The sequence below is a fragment of the Vanellus vanellus genome (assembly GCF_965231255.1).
Source record: "Vanellus vanellus genome assembly, chromosome: 10".
Lineage (NCBI taxonomy): Eukaryota > Metazoa > Chordata > Aves > Charadriiformes > Charadriidae > Vanellus > Vanellus vanellus.
The window spans coordinates 1,023,649-1,037,460 of NC_138915.1; the positions used below are offsets into that span (position 1 = coordinate 1,023,649).

Here is a 13,812-nt window from a genome sequence, read left to right on the forward strand (position 1 = left end):
AAAAGGACAGTTTTGTGATCTGGGCTTTGGTTTTTCACATGCCGTAACCACTAGGCGGTGAGCTGGCTCCTTCCCCCGCAGCACCGATGACTCCCGAAGGCAGGATCACTCCCTTCTCCTTTTTGACTTGTGTTCTCCTGGAGCTGTGTCTTTGTGGTGCTGGTAGAGCCGAGTCCCCCGTCTGACGGCGAGGAAGAAGTGCTGCAGGAACTTCTACCAGGCTCCGACTCGGGAAATGTTGGACCTGTATGCTGGAAGGGCTGCAATGAGCCCCCGCAACGCTGGCCGGGGGCTCTGCGGAGGCAAGCGCGGTGGCGGCGGTACCGGAGCTCACCGGTGCCACATCCCGCCTGCCCCGCTGCTCTGGCTGCAGAGAGGAAGGGGTGACGGCGGTGGGAATCGTACGGGTGCTGTGGCAGATTTGCTGGGTGCACCAGTGACATCAAAGCACGGTATGGGGAGAAAAAGCTGCAACGTCTGGTGTTGATGGAAAACCACCGGGAGGGCTGAAGGCAGCGTCGTGGCCGGGGCGGGGGTTGCTGTGCCGCGGGGTGCTCCGGCTTCCTCCTTGCCACTGCTGTCATCTGAGTCACTTCCAGGCGTCGCGGGGCCGACCCCCCTTGGGTTTTAGCTTCATTGCTTCCCTTTGCTTGGCCGCCATGGGAAGACCAAGGGTGGACTGAAGAAGGCAGAGGAGGCGAAGGGGAGCAGCTGGAGGAGGATGGCGTCTCGCTCGCGCAAGCGTGGGGCGCAGCGGGAGCCCTTGGGTACGTACGCCTGCCGCCGCGGCGTCCTGCGGAGCGCCCCTGACCTGGTAGGAAAGAAGCAGCCGGTGCCTGGTGAAGTCTTGCGATAAATTAACAACATAGATAAGCATGAGAACAGGTTTGTTTTTGTTTTTTTTTTTGATGCACATGGTTGAGCCCGGAAAGGCATTGCTCACCCGTAGAGGGAGTGTTTTTGTAAGAAAAAGTGACTTAAACCTGTATTTCCAGGGGCTGCTTTAGGACTTGGGAGAGAAGTGAGCACTGAATTATCATCTTCTCTATCCTTTTTGTGCTGTGTCTGCACTGTGTGTTACCCGGGCTCTGCCACCGCTGGAAGGTGGTGTGTTTCTTGGCTTGGTTTTGCTTTTTAAAACTCGAATTGAGAACTGATTTGGGGATGGATTGGGGGGAGCAGGAGGTGACACTGTGCCAGCTCTGGCTGAAGGGCTTGGCCGCTGGCAGGGCTACGAATTTACACCGTTTGTGCAAAGCGAATATGTGAATACAGACATATTTTAAACCTCCCCTGCCACATATATGTATACACACAGAGAGAGTCGTATTGGAAAATACCCATAAATCCGTGTTATGCTGCAGACGAGCCCCGTGACATGTGAGCAGAGAGTTTCTTTAGTTCCCGGCCAGGGTGCGTGGGCTGTCCCTGCCTCCCTCCGCTCGGCGCCCTGGGAGCAGCTTACCACAGGTGCACCGCAGCACTTTAATGAAACTTAATTATTTTTATCATTAGCTGGCAAATATTGGCTTTGAATTCCTGGGTTTCTGCTGCCTTGGGTTCCCTGTGCCGGCTGAGGGAGGACTGCAGCCCGCGCCGTTTCTGGGTGTGCTCAGAGCCCTGCTGCTGGCCGGGCAGCAGTGCACATCCTTCCCCTACACCCAGCTCCCCTCGGCCAGTGCTCAGCACTTTTACTGGTGTATTCTGCACCAGTTTAATGAATAAAAGGGGCTTAGAAGTTACTTAGATGTTGCTTAACATCGTGTTGCCCAGGGTAAGGCTGAGCGAAGAGCCCAGTGCGTCACTTTGGACAATGCCAAGACTTTTTTTGTGTGTGTGGTGTGGTGGGTTTGTTTTTTTGTAATAGGAAGTGCTTTCTGCAGAGTGTGTAATTCATGCTGTTTGCAAATGCTGGCTGGCTTTTTCCCTTCCTGAAATAAGGCTGAGCTGCATATTTGGTTCCTCTGTAACTCTCTTGAAAAATATGTTTACAAGAGAAAAGCGAACGCGGCCCATCTTCTCAATAAGTTGAAATGTTCCCACTTTCAGCTTGCAAGAGTTATTTTTGAGGCTGACACCTGAATATTTTTTTTCCTATTTAGTTTATTATTATGTTTTCAGAGCTTGTGCTTTCATAGTTTCCCTGCCATCCTAGAGAAGAGGAGGAGAGCCAATAGGTCCTGTGCTGTGCTCTGGCACAGGGAGCTCCTTGAGATGGGTAGGTCCGGTAGCAGGTCAAGGGTACGTAATTAAGATTATTTATGAAGTTTAGTAGCATGCTTCCAGATTGCATTTTGCAGCTTCATGTGCAGGTGGTTAAGAATCGTCGTTCACTTGGGTTGTTTTGGTGGCTTGCCCACATCTCGGAGGAGGACAGGTAGGTGAGCTTGGCACATCTGGAGAGCGCCCCAGCTGCTGTTCCGCTGCGAGCATCCTTCCGCCGTGATGGGCTTTGCACAATGCGCCAGCAGGAAATCTAAGGGCTCTGTGGGAGGTGAAATGGTCCAAAAAAAAAAAAAAAAGTCATTGTAAACCTGTTGAGAGCACACGTGGAGATTATTTAAAAAATACATCGGCGGATGTCACTTGCCTTGTCTAACGTGGCGTTGACCTGAGTCATCTTTTACCTGCTGTTAGAGTGGATTTCTATTTGCTCTGCCTGGTAGCGATCAGCAGATAGAAATTGAATCGCAGTCTTTGTGGGAAATACACAGGAGAAAAAGGAAATACCTCGAGAGGCTTTTTAGACCAAGAACTTGGGAATATGATTGGTTTTCTGTAGAGACGAACACCTGAGGTGCTCGGGCTGCTCTTGTGTTTGAGATCGGCGTTGCAGAAGTTAGGGCTAACTTGTGTGCCATTATCGGGTAGTGGGCTTTGTGTGACGCTCAATTTTCAAAGCGTTCCCCATCCCACCTCCAGCGGAGCTCTGATGCACCCAAGTGCAAGCGGTGGCGGGGGGTGACACGGGACAGTGCCCCTCAGCTATGGCAGCTGCGACGGGGGCTGTTTCTGGTTTTTGGGGTGGATGCTTGCAGTTTGTCGGTCTCATTGCCTTGATGAAGCCCATCTCGTGGCTGGCAGCTGGTTAGTCCTGTTTGAGCCCTTTTCCAGCAGGCGATTGGCTGAGGAGTAGAGGATATGTGTGTAGGATCCCTTATTACGGGAGGATTTTCCTCTGTGGGGCCTGGCGGGGCTGTGCAAAGTTTACTAAACTTCTTCTCGTGTAAGAACCGGGGCACCATAATGCTGCTGTGTTTGAATGTTTTTTCCAGTCGAGTTCAGATGCCATACTGGGACTCGATGTTTGTTTCTGGCATGCGGCAATATGAAATCTAGTGCAAGAGCTTTGCTTGGAGGTGCGAACATCCAGTTTTGTCCTGAGCAGTTGCTTGTTCTGGCCTGAACTTTGGGTGGTATCGCTGCATTTCTCCTTCCCATGGGGAGAGCAGTGTGGCCTCCTGCTCTTCAGGACAAAGCGACAAGTGGGTGTCAGTCCAGTTGGCTTAGAAAATGAATCTTCATGCTTGTGCTCTAAAAAAATGTCCTTTTGCTCCCAGGTTTGGAAGCTCTGGCCATGGATCAGAAAGGCTATCGGCGGGGGAGTTTCCAGAGCAGTACTAGTGATGAAGATATGCTGGAAATAGCAGGAGCATCTCTGGACTTCTCCATGGCAGACGATGACCCGCCGCTCGACAGGGAGATGGGAGGTAATACCCACGCATCTCTCAGCTTTCTGCTTTTCATAAGGGCTTTCGGCAGGATTTCATGTTGATGTTTTCTGTATGGGTCCCACTGGCCTCTGCGTAGGACGAGTCTTCTGTTTCACGGCGCCGGTGTGAATAGTTTGCAGGATTCTGCACTGCGTTGCATCCATGAATAGACTTCTGCAGAGCAGCCGAACGCTTGCTCACATGCCACGTTTGGCTCCCAGTGTTGCTTTGTAACGGAGGCTGGTGGGAGGCGCGTGTTCTGCTCAAAGCAGAAAATGTCCTTAAAATAAACAGCAATTGCAAGAAGCATGTGAGTGACTTTGTTGTGGTGGGGAGGCGCTGCTTGTCTGTCTCCAGCACCCGAGCTGCCGGATCTCAGGCTGTGTGCCCCCAGTAATGTGGCAGGGGGGAAAATTGCTCTCTTACCCATCTGTGTGCTTACTTTGCTATTACCTGTAGCATATCCTCTCCCACCGCTTTGCTTTTAGAGCTTCTGGGTAGTCCTTTCTGGAGTTTTCCGAAAGAGCTGCTGTAGGGCAGAGCTGGCCATGCCACGAGGGAGATGTCGTGAGTGTGATGGCCGCGCAAAGCCATTCCCAGGGGTTTGTGCTACGAGCAGAGACTCTCCCCTTCCCTTCTTCTTTACCTGTAATTTTAAAGGTTGTGAAGAGAATCTCGAAATGTAATGGCCCAGAGGGGTTTGGTGCTGAGCTTGCACGCAGCCTGAGACGCTGGGCTTCCCCTGCCACTGCTCCTCTGCCCAGAGAGGGACCATCTGGTCGGAGCCTGAGGTTGGGAAATTAACAGGGGACAGATGAATCTGCATGGTTTTGCTGAGCTTTGGCACTGGACAACAAGATCTGCCTGATTTTTTTGGCTTGCGTGAATTATCGTATTAGTTTAAAAGCAAAACTACTTAATTTTGGACAGCAGACTGCGAGTCCCCGTGACTTCCCGTGAACCTTCTTGTCCTCTTCGCCCTCCATCCCTGGTTACTGTAGGGCAAAAATTAAAAAGAAATCCTTCTGGTTTTGCTTCTCAGCTGTGTGGTCCGCTTCCAGGTACTGCAGATGATGACAAGCTTCCTCAGATTTCTCCTGTCAGTAGCCGAAATGACCGGCTCTTCTGCTGCTGGAGATGCTGTAAGGAGCACGTGATGGCTTTCCGCTTGGCTTCGTCCCTCTCGCTGCTTTTGGGCTCAAGCGGAGGAAGGATCACTGTGTCTTTGTAGCGGTTGCATTAACTCTTGAGTGATAAGCACTGGTTTGTGGTTAAAAAGCCTCTGTCTGTGCGCAGAGAGGACGCCTGTGAGATTTGCACCCCAAGCGTGCTGTTTCCTGGGTCCCGTCCAGCGCGAAGGAGGGTGGCTGGGACGTGGGAGCTGCCTGCGGGGCTGATCCTGGGCAGTGCGCTCACTCCAGCCTGACCCGGGGGTTGGAAGTGACTTAGAACTGGGCACGTCTGGGAGTCCGCTTTCAGACTCCTTGCACAGAGCTTGAAATAATGACTTGTGACCAAATTTACTCCTGAAGATCTATTAATTACTAGTATGTGCAGAATTAGATACGTAGAAATAATCACATTATGCATATTGGTAATGGAATTGTAAATTCATGTTCTCTTACCTGCTGGTGAGAGCCATCGAGGTATCAGCGGTCTGAAGATAAATGTGTGCTCATCTTTAATATTTAAAGAGAAAGAGCTGAATTCTTTAACTTCTATGAAGCTTAGAAGCTGCATTGGGTAACTTGAGCTGAGTTTGGCTTTGCTGCCGGTCTGAAACAGCCCTTGTTTGTTTCCCTCCTTGCTTAAATAGGCTTTTCCCGTCTCAGCTCAGGGTGTTTACATGGCCTGTGACTACTTCTGTGACAAAAGCAGGGGTCCACCCCACTGGCACGTGCAGTTTGGAGTGATGGTGGTGCTTCGGAGCGCTGCCCTAACGCCAGTGGCAGAGAGGAGCGGTTCCCCCGAGAGAGGCTTTCCCTGTCGGCAGGATGGTTAAGTCTGCGGGGGGAGGGTGATACAGAAAGAAAAGAGGAAATGTAAAAGGGTAAAGACTTGCTTGCCCGAATGCTGGTTTCAGTTCACTCTGCAAACTTCCCCTACTGGCTTCAGGAAACGTTTGCTGGCCAACGTCTGGGTGCCAGGCGCGCAGCCTGAAGATGTGGTGGCACAGGCTTGACCGGAGCTGGAGAGGTGGTAACCGAGGTTCTCCCGCGGTGGACTCGGCTGCAAACCTCTGGCTGAGACCTGCTGCTTTTGCTGTCTGCTGAGTTGTCACATGGGGGTGAGTTAGTGACACCTTTTGGAACCAGAACCCAACCCTCTCTTGCCACCTTCTCCAGGACTGTCAAACTCTCCTGCAAAAGTGGTGGCATCTCAAGTTGAAAAAACAGCCACCGCTGGAGCTTATAGATCCTGTCAAGGGACCAGAGGAGGAATGGTCACCTGCTGCTTGGTAGATTTGTGAATCTGGAGTGCATTTTGCAGCTGGTGCTCCTCTGTGCTTTCCTTATGGACCTTGAGTAATGAGTGACGGGACTTTCATGCTGTGTCAGGTCCCTGGTGGGAACCACCAGCCTTGCCTGCTGCCCAGACCACAGGATGCTTCTGTTGAATAATATCTTTGTGTAGGATCTAGACTGGCTGTGAAACTTTGTTCTGAACTGGTATTTGCAAGAATGCACCTGCTTCCCAAAGGCTGGAGCTCTTCAAGAGCTTGAGCCAAAGCGTAGATATTTGGAGTGCTTCAGGCTTGTTTCAGTCAAAATGATTTAAAGTGGACTGCAGTGGCTTTTCCCGCCTGCTACTGTGCTGTCTGCGTTACTGGAAACTCACTGAGTTGCAGTAGAATCAGAGAATAGAATAGAATCATAGAATCATCTAGGTTGGAAGGGACCTTTAAGATCATCGAGTCCAACTGTTAATCTAACGCTGCCAGGTTACCACTAAACCATGTCCCTCAGCACCACGTTTAACCTCCAGGGATGGGGACTCCACCATGTCCCTGGGCAGCCCCTTCCAGTGCTTGACAACCCTTTCCATGAAGAAACTTTCCACAGTATCCATCCTAAACCTCCCCTGGCGCAACTTGAGACCGTTTCCTCTTGTCCCATTGCCTGTTCCTGGGGAGCAGAGCCCGACACCCCCTCTCGCTGCCCCCTCCTTTTGGGGCGCTGTAGAGAGCGAAAAGGTCTCCCCTCAGCCCCCTTTTCTCCAGGCTGAACCCCCCCAGCTCCCTCAGCTGCCCCTCATCAGACGTGTGCTCCAGACCCCTCACCAGCTCCATTGCCCTTCTCTGGACACGCTCCAGCGCCTCAATGTCTCTCTTGTCGTGAGAGGCCCAAAACTGAACACAGCACTTGAGGTGGGGCCTCCCCAGTGCCGAGTACAGGGGGACAGTCACTGCCCCAGTCCTGCTGGTCACACTAGTCCTGATAGAGGCCAGGATGCTGTTTTCCTTCTTGGCCACCTGGGTGCACAGCTGGCTCGTGTTCAGCTGGCTGTCCACCAACACCCCCAGGTCCCACGCTCTCTTACCTTCTCTGGTTTGGACTTCAGCATTTCGTCTATAAAAGCTAACAGATAAGACTTTCCTTGACTTTGTGGTTGTTTTTTTTTTCCAGGCTGTTGAGTTGTACCTGCGAATCAAAGTTGGCTTTTTAATAAAATGCCCTGATACTTTTCTAGTTTTCCTTCCAGTCTCAGTACTGTGGTAATGGTGTTACAGCAGGCAGCAAGTGACTCTTAGCAGCACTTTCTCAAAGTTGTGGTGAAAACACAGAGTTTGCTCTTGGGCAAAGGGCTGATGGGTGGCACAGCCTTTAAGGTACAGTCATACTTCCCAGAAGTTGTTTCATCTTAGTGGCATCACCTCCTTTCTGTGCCACGGGAAAGGTGACCAGAAGCACATGTGATGTTCAAAGTGCATTTGTACAGCAGTAAATCTTTTCCGCTTCTTAGTTTAAGGGATTTCCAGAAAAGCTATTTCCTTGTTGACTGCCCTCAAGTATTGAGCAATGACTTGCAGAGCATTATCTGCCGACGCTTGAATTTTTCAGACAGACATGCTGACTTAGAGCACGGCACTGTTTACTGCTGTCTCTTCCCCCTCCCCGTATGCCTTTTCTGCGTTAGCGTTGAGTGTCTTCTGCTCTCTTGTAGTCCAGCTGTAGTCCTTCAACGCCCGCCGAGGAGGCGCTGGTTACCCAGCACGACTTACAGTAAGCGGAGACAGCGCTTTTCCCCACCACTTGCAAATATATCGAATAGTCCAGTACGAGCAGAAAAGAATGGGATCCCACTGTCGCCTTCCCCCAGTTACCAAAACAGGAATTCATGCCTCTAACATCGTGTCTTCAGCCAGTTGCTTTTCTGTGAGACAACTTTCCCTGTTACTCCCCAAGAGCTTAACTTGCTTAAGACCTTCTAAAGGAAATTCTGTCCAGAGCTTAATGGATAACCCACATACGTGGTCAGTTCTATTATATCTACAGCCCTGTTGATTTTTATTTTTTTCTGGAAGAAATATAAGATTTATGAGGCCCGATTCCTTTAGCAAATGGTGTTGGAACAGCTGCCTTACCAGGTCATATCCCCTAGATGAGGGGTTGCTTCCATCAAGTGGTTTGTTATAAGGGTAAGTTGTGCTGATTTCGAACTCCCTTTCCAAAGCTGTTAAAATACGAGCGGTTTCCTGTGGATAGGTTAAAGCCGTTCTGGTTGGGTGTAGAAGTTAGGCAGTGATTCTGCCTTATTTTTGTGCTTTTCTTTAGCGGCCCTTTCTGCGCTCATTGTGGCGCCGAGGCAGGCGCTGGGCGCGGGAGGAGCAAGGTGTGATGCTCGGGCATCACGGTGCGCTCTAGATGGGCTTTAAATTGTAGGGGGCAAAGGCAGGACTGGGCTCCCCGCTTCTTTTGGAGGAAGACTTAAAAACATTTCGATGGCTGGAAAGTCTCCTTTGTGCTGTAGGGTTTAAGAAGGTTTTAGCCTCTTTGAGCTCTAAGGGCAAGGATTGAGAATTGCAGTAGTAACAGATGACACCCAAAGGTGCCGCAGGGTTAGTGAAGCTTGGTTTCGGGTGGATTTTTGGGTTTAGCCCTGTCGTTGTCTATGCTCGGTGGGTATGGAGGTGGGTGGCACGGCTAGCTGCAGTGTTGGGCATGGCCAGCTTGGCTGCCGCTCTCACCAGGGCTAAGTGCCTTTCCTTTGCCAGCCAGGGGATTTGGCTCAACTGCTGCCCCTCGGGCAGGTTGGGCTAATTGACCCACCCACTGCTGAAGGGCCAACCTCTGGGATGGATCCCCGAGATGGGAGATATCTACCCAGGCTTTTTTCTTCACTTGCGTTCCTCCTTGACCCCCAGCGGGAGACCTGGGGCTGTCAGAGCAGCCTCGGACCAGCGGATGGGGTGAGGCCAAAGGCACTCTTTGCCAGGGTGTAGCCTTTCAGACTCGCCAGACAATGCCTAAATGACAAGCTATCGCTAGCAAACTGGAGCCAGAAGAACTTAATCACCAACCCCTTTGAGCTCTTATGTACATTGACTGGGGAGATAAGCAGTGCTTCTGGGCCCCGGGGGGTTGGGGAGAGCTGGGATGGGTGACCTGAGCAGAGAGGACAAAAGGACAATCCAGAGGCTGCTTCTCCTGGGGGGACGGTGAGCAAAGAGCATTGCTGCTGGCTGTTGAGCAAGCAAAATGTCTGCTAGGTGGGAAAAGAAAGGGGTTTTTCAGTATATCTGCGACTGACCCAGCAGTGCCAGGATGCTCCGTTGAAGCTTGTTTTGGTTGAGGCTGGTCGGTGAGAGGAGGCTCCATCCCGGACTGGGTGCTGGGAGCATCACCTGTGGGATGGGAGCGACTGGGTGCTGACCCCTGGGGTGTCCCCCCCGAGACAGACTCTGGGCGAGGTGGGTACGTGCTGGGTTTGCCCAGTCTTTGGGGTTGGACTGTGGGGGTGAAGGGGATGTGGAGGTCTGAGCACACAGCTTGAACCTGCCCGGCTTCTAGAGCAGGCAGCGTGAGCAGCGCGCTGGGCTCCATCTTAAAGCCCTTGCGCAGTCAGCTTCAGCTGTCGGCGCTGCCGAGTCTGTGCGGATTTTAGTCCTGGGGAATATATTCTGCTGGATAAAATGTCCCGAGTGCTGCCTGAGCGCCTCCGCTCGCAGCTTCGGGGCGCGCGTTGGGGAGCCACCGTCCCCAGTGCAGCCAGCGACCTCCGTCCTTGCCTGCCTGCGAGCGCGAACTTCTCCCCGTGCCGCTCAAATCCTGCCCCTTCCAGTGAGGTGCAAGGGGCCAGCTCATGTGACGGGTGACGGTGACGCCACGCCGGGCGTGCGGGGAGGGCCCAGCGCCGCTGCCGGCTCGTCTTTGGCCAAGTCTGGAGGAAAAGGATGCAGCAAGTGCCGCCGTAAAACGAAGGAGCGCGCCTGCCATCCCTCGACCCGCGGGACGGCCATGGGACGGCCGGGCTCCCCGCGGCGCTCCGGCGGGAGGATGAGCGGCTGAGCGAGGGTGAGGAGACCCCTTCCAGGGAGGAAGAAGGGGACGTGAGCCATGGGGGGCTGCCGGGAGGGCTGCGAGGCAGCAAAGCGCTGCCGGCGGCTCCAAAGCCGCTCTGGCGGTGGGATGGAGGGGTGGTTGGGCCAGCCATCAGCTGGGGGGGGTCTGTGGGATTTCTGCTGTGTAATGGTTGTTTACTGCCGGTCTCCCTTTTGTCCGCAAAAACCCCTTTCTTTTTCCAGATTCGCTAGAGCCGGGGAAGCGGGGCTGGGGCAGACCTCTCCCAGGTGCGGTGGCTGTCACCTTGCTGTGCTGGCAGGACAATTGATAAAGCCCTGGGGGTTTGCTGCGCTGCAAATGACAGGCGACTGTAACTTTAACAAGCACTGCCTTTTTTTTTTTTTTTTTTTTTTTAAGCCAGGCAGACTCTAAAGTGGAACATTAACCCATTTGGGGGAGAAGAGGTGATCAAAACACTCACAAATCTGTGTTTAAAAAAAAAAATGAACTGTACTTCTCTAACAGGGTCACATTTAACTTGCTGTCTCTGGGCATTAAATATGGATTTAGAGATCGGTACATTAAAGACTGGGGAGACCTGGATGATCATCTTGATTGTGTTTTGAGGAGGCGTTACTGGGCTCGTTTCCTTCCTTTATTTCTATCTGGTTACCCCCGGATCCTTGATTTGCAACAAGCTGAGGCAAGAAATACGATCTTGATAAATATTTATGGCTGTCAGCCATTTTATAGTCCAGTATTACTCCTGGAAAAAAATATAAGGACGTTTTCTCATTATCTTCTGTCAAACGAACCGGTTATCCGCTTACACGGCTGTGAAATTGCTGTGCGGGGCTGGAGACCTTGGGGCTCTGATTTCGCCATAGAAACCCTGGCGGGTTTGGGGAGGGAGCAGTCTCCGGGCAGCACCTGGCTGGTCCCCGGCGTGCAGGTCTAGCCGGACCGTCCCGTCTGCCTCCTCACGAGATCCCCCGAGCGGCTCCTGGTGGTGGGATGGATGGGATCCATTGGACTGGTACCCATGGGACTTTGACTGTTGTCTGGCAGGGTGGGTCTGAGGGTGCCGTGGCGTTGCGTCCCCTCGGCGCGTGGTGTTGCGTGGCAGTGCTGTGTGCCGAGTGTGTGCCCTCGGGCTCTGGTTGGTGTCACTCTGAGCTGGGAGAAGGTTCCCAGGACAGCTAAAAGTCACTGGTCTGGGCAGTTATTCCAGAAGAGTGAGCGAGGAATGACCCTGATCTCCTCTTATTACAGAAAATGCTTCTCAGAGTAGTCTCAGTTAATTATGTTTAACACTGCTTTATTAATCCTTTTTACTTTTTAGGCCAACTGTACCTTTTTATCTTTAGGAAAGATTGTGGTAGGTGCACCAAAATAAAATTGAACAGCCAGTGAAAGCCTGCTGTCTGCAGCCTGGAGACAGGAATTGCCGTTGCGCTTCTGGAAGAGTTGGTCATTCCTGTAGGAACATAAGCAGACTGTTCTGGCTGGGCTGCTTGGCTTCGCGAGTGAGCCCACAGCAGATAGTCGTTCATCTTCTGTTCCTCAAGGTAGACTCCGTGTTGTCTTCTGCATCACTGGGCTTGGTGGAAACCCATCACCCACATTTAGCAAGGCCTCAAAGACCAGTGATGTGCCCTGGTGGCCGAGAAGGCCAATGGCATCCTGGGGGGCATCAAGCAGAGTGTGGCCAGCAGGGCGAGGGAGGTCATCCTCCCCCTCTCCTCTGCCCTGGGGAGGCCACATACGGAGCGCTGTGTCTAGTTCGGGGCTCCCCGGGTCAAGAAGGACAGGGAACTGCTGGAGAAGGTCCAGCAAAGGGCTACAGAGGTGATGAGGGGACTGGAGCATCTCTCTGATGAGGAAAGGCTGAGGGACTCGGGGCTTTTTGGTCTGGAGAAGAGAAGGCTGAGGGGGGATCTTATCAACGCTTATCAATCCTTCAAGGGAGGGTGCTGGGGGGATGGGAACAGTCATTTTCCAGTGGTGCCCAGTGACGGGACAAGAGGGAACGGGCACAAACGTGACCATGGGCAGTTCCATCTCAACCTGAGGAGGGACTTCTCTCCTGTGCGGGCGGCAGAGCACTGGCACAGCTGCCCAGAGAGGGGGGGAGTCTCCCCCTCTGGAGCCATTCCAAACCCGCCTGGAGGTGTCCTGTGCCACTGCTGGAGGTGCCCCTGCTCTGGCGGGGGGTGGGACTGGGGGAGCTCCAGAGGGCCCTTCCAATCCTCACCAGTCTGGGATTCTGTGATCCCCCCACCAGAGCCACTTCATTATAGAGCAGCATAAGATGCTCTTAAAGTGATGTGGTGACGGTGGTTCCCTTGTCTGGGGGACAGAGCTAAAACAACTGCCTGAATGGATGTTGCCTTTCCTCAGTGCTGTTAACAGCAGTCGGTAACCCCCCTCCGCTCCCTAATTTATATTTTATCTTTCCCAGAAAAGCAGCTGTTATCTAAGCCATCATGTTAGAAGTCCACTGTAATATGAAGGGGGATCCTGGAAATGGGAATTGGACCCAGGAGAGCAAGCTGGTGACCGTGAGGAGAATGTCCGGAATGCCACAGAGCCGCCCGGATGGGCGTTGGGGTGTTGTGCGGTCCGGGAGGTGGTGGCACGGTCGCAGCCCAATGCCACCATCGAACCGACACGCTGGATCAAAGCCTGGCTGGCCTCCCTGCTTCAGTTGTTCTGCTGTGGTCACGGTTTCCACATCCACGGCCTTTGCTGGGAAGATCTGCAGCTCCGAACTGTAGGTGTGACTGGTTTGGGCTGTGGTTGACTGGGATGATGCCTCGTCTTGTCCTGTATATCACACAGCTGCTTCAGAGGGGGTTCGTTGCCTTGCGAGGCAGTGGGAAGCGCTCCTCCAGACGGCCTCGTGCGGGTGAGCAGGGCGGCAGGAGGAGCCGGAGGAGCGCGGTACGTGCTGACCCTGCTCCTCTGTTGTTAGGAGGACGATTTATTCAAGGAGGTTCTGGTCTTTCAGGTTTGGAGAACGCTGCTTGGGATTTCCAGTGGGGATATTTGAACGGGGAAGTCTCTGAAAGCGGTGGCGCCGGTTTGTGTATTTCCAAGCCGTTGGCCTCATAAGTGCAAAAATGTTGTTAAAAAACGGAGTAATTCCTCGAGGCCCTCGGCAAATGTGCCCCATTTTCTTTCTAGTGCGAATCGGGCAGGTGGGGCTCACAGTCTCAGCGCTCCCCACTTGGGGAGATCTCTGGAGAACTTCTGTCAACCTTTTTTTCTGTCCCAACTGAAGCAAGGAGCATTTTTTAAGTGGGTTATTTTGTGGTGGTTGTCAGTTCCGCTGCATGACTCATTTGTTTTCCTGCAGCTCTTTCTCTGTTGAGAGGCTGCTGTGCCCGTCTGGGAGATGGGCTCGGGAAGACACCGTAGGTCCTTATTCCCCTCTCTTGCTTTTCGCTGATCAGGTGGAGCAATTGTTTGAATTCCTTACTTCTCCCCATCTGAAGACATCTTTGCCCTAGTGCTCTCTACAGCCTAAATAAGCTAAATGAAATATTAAATGTTATCCTTCTGTATGGAAGTTTTAATGCTCCTCTTCCCCACCA

General features: G+C 52.6%; 1 protein-coding gene across 1 annotated transcript in view; it reads left to right on the top strand.

Annotated features, from left to right (window-relative positions):
- Nucleotides 1-703: 703 nt before the first annotated feature.
- Nucleotides 704-13,812, top strand: part of LOC309675836 (H(+)/Cl(-) exchange transporter 5-like) — a 33,820-nt gene continuing 20,711 nt past the window's right edge. The window contains exons 1-2 of the mRNA XM_082488239.1: nt 704-767; nt 3,561-3,710. Of these exons, the coding sequence (XP_082344365.1) occupies nt 722-767; nt 3,561-3,710 (196 nt within the window). The 5' untranslated portion in view covers nt 704-721. The remainder of the gene's footprint in view (nt 768-3,560; nt 3,711-13,812) is intronic.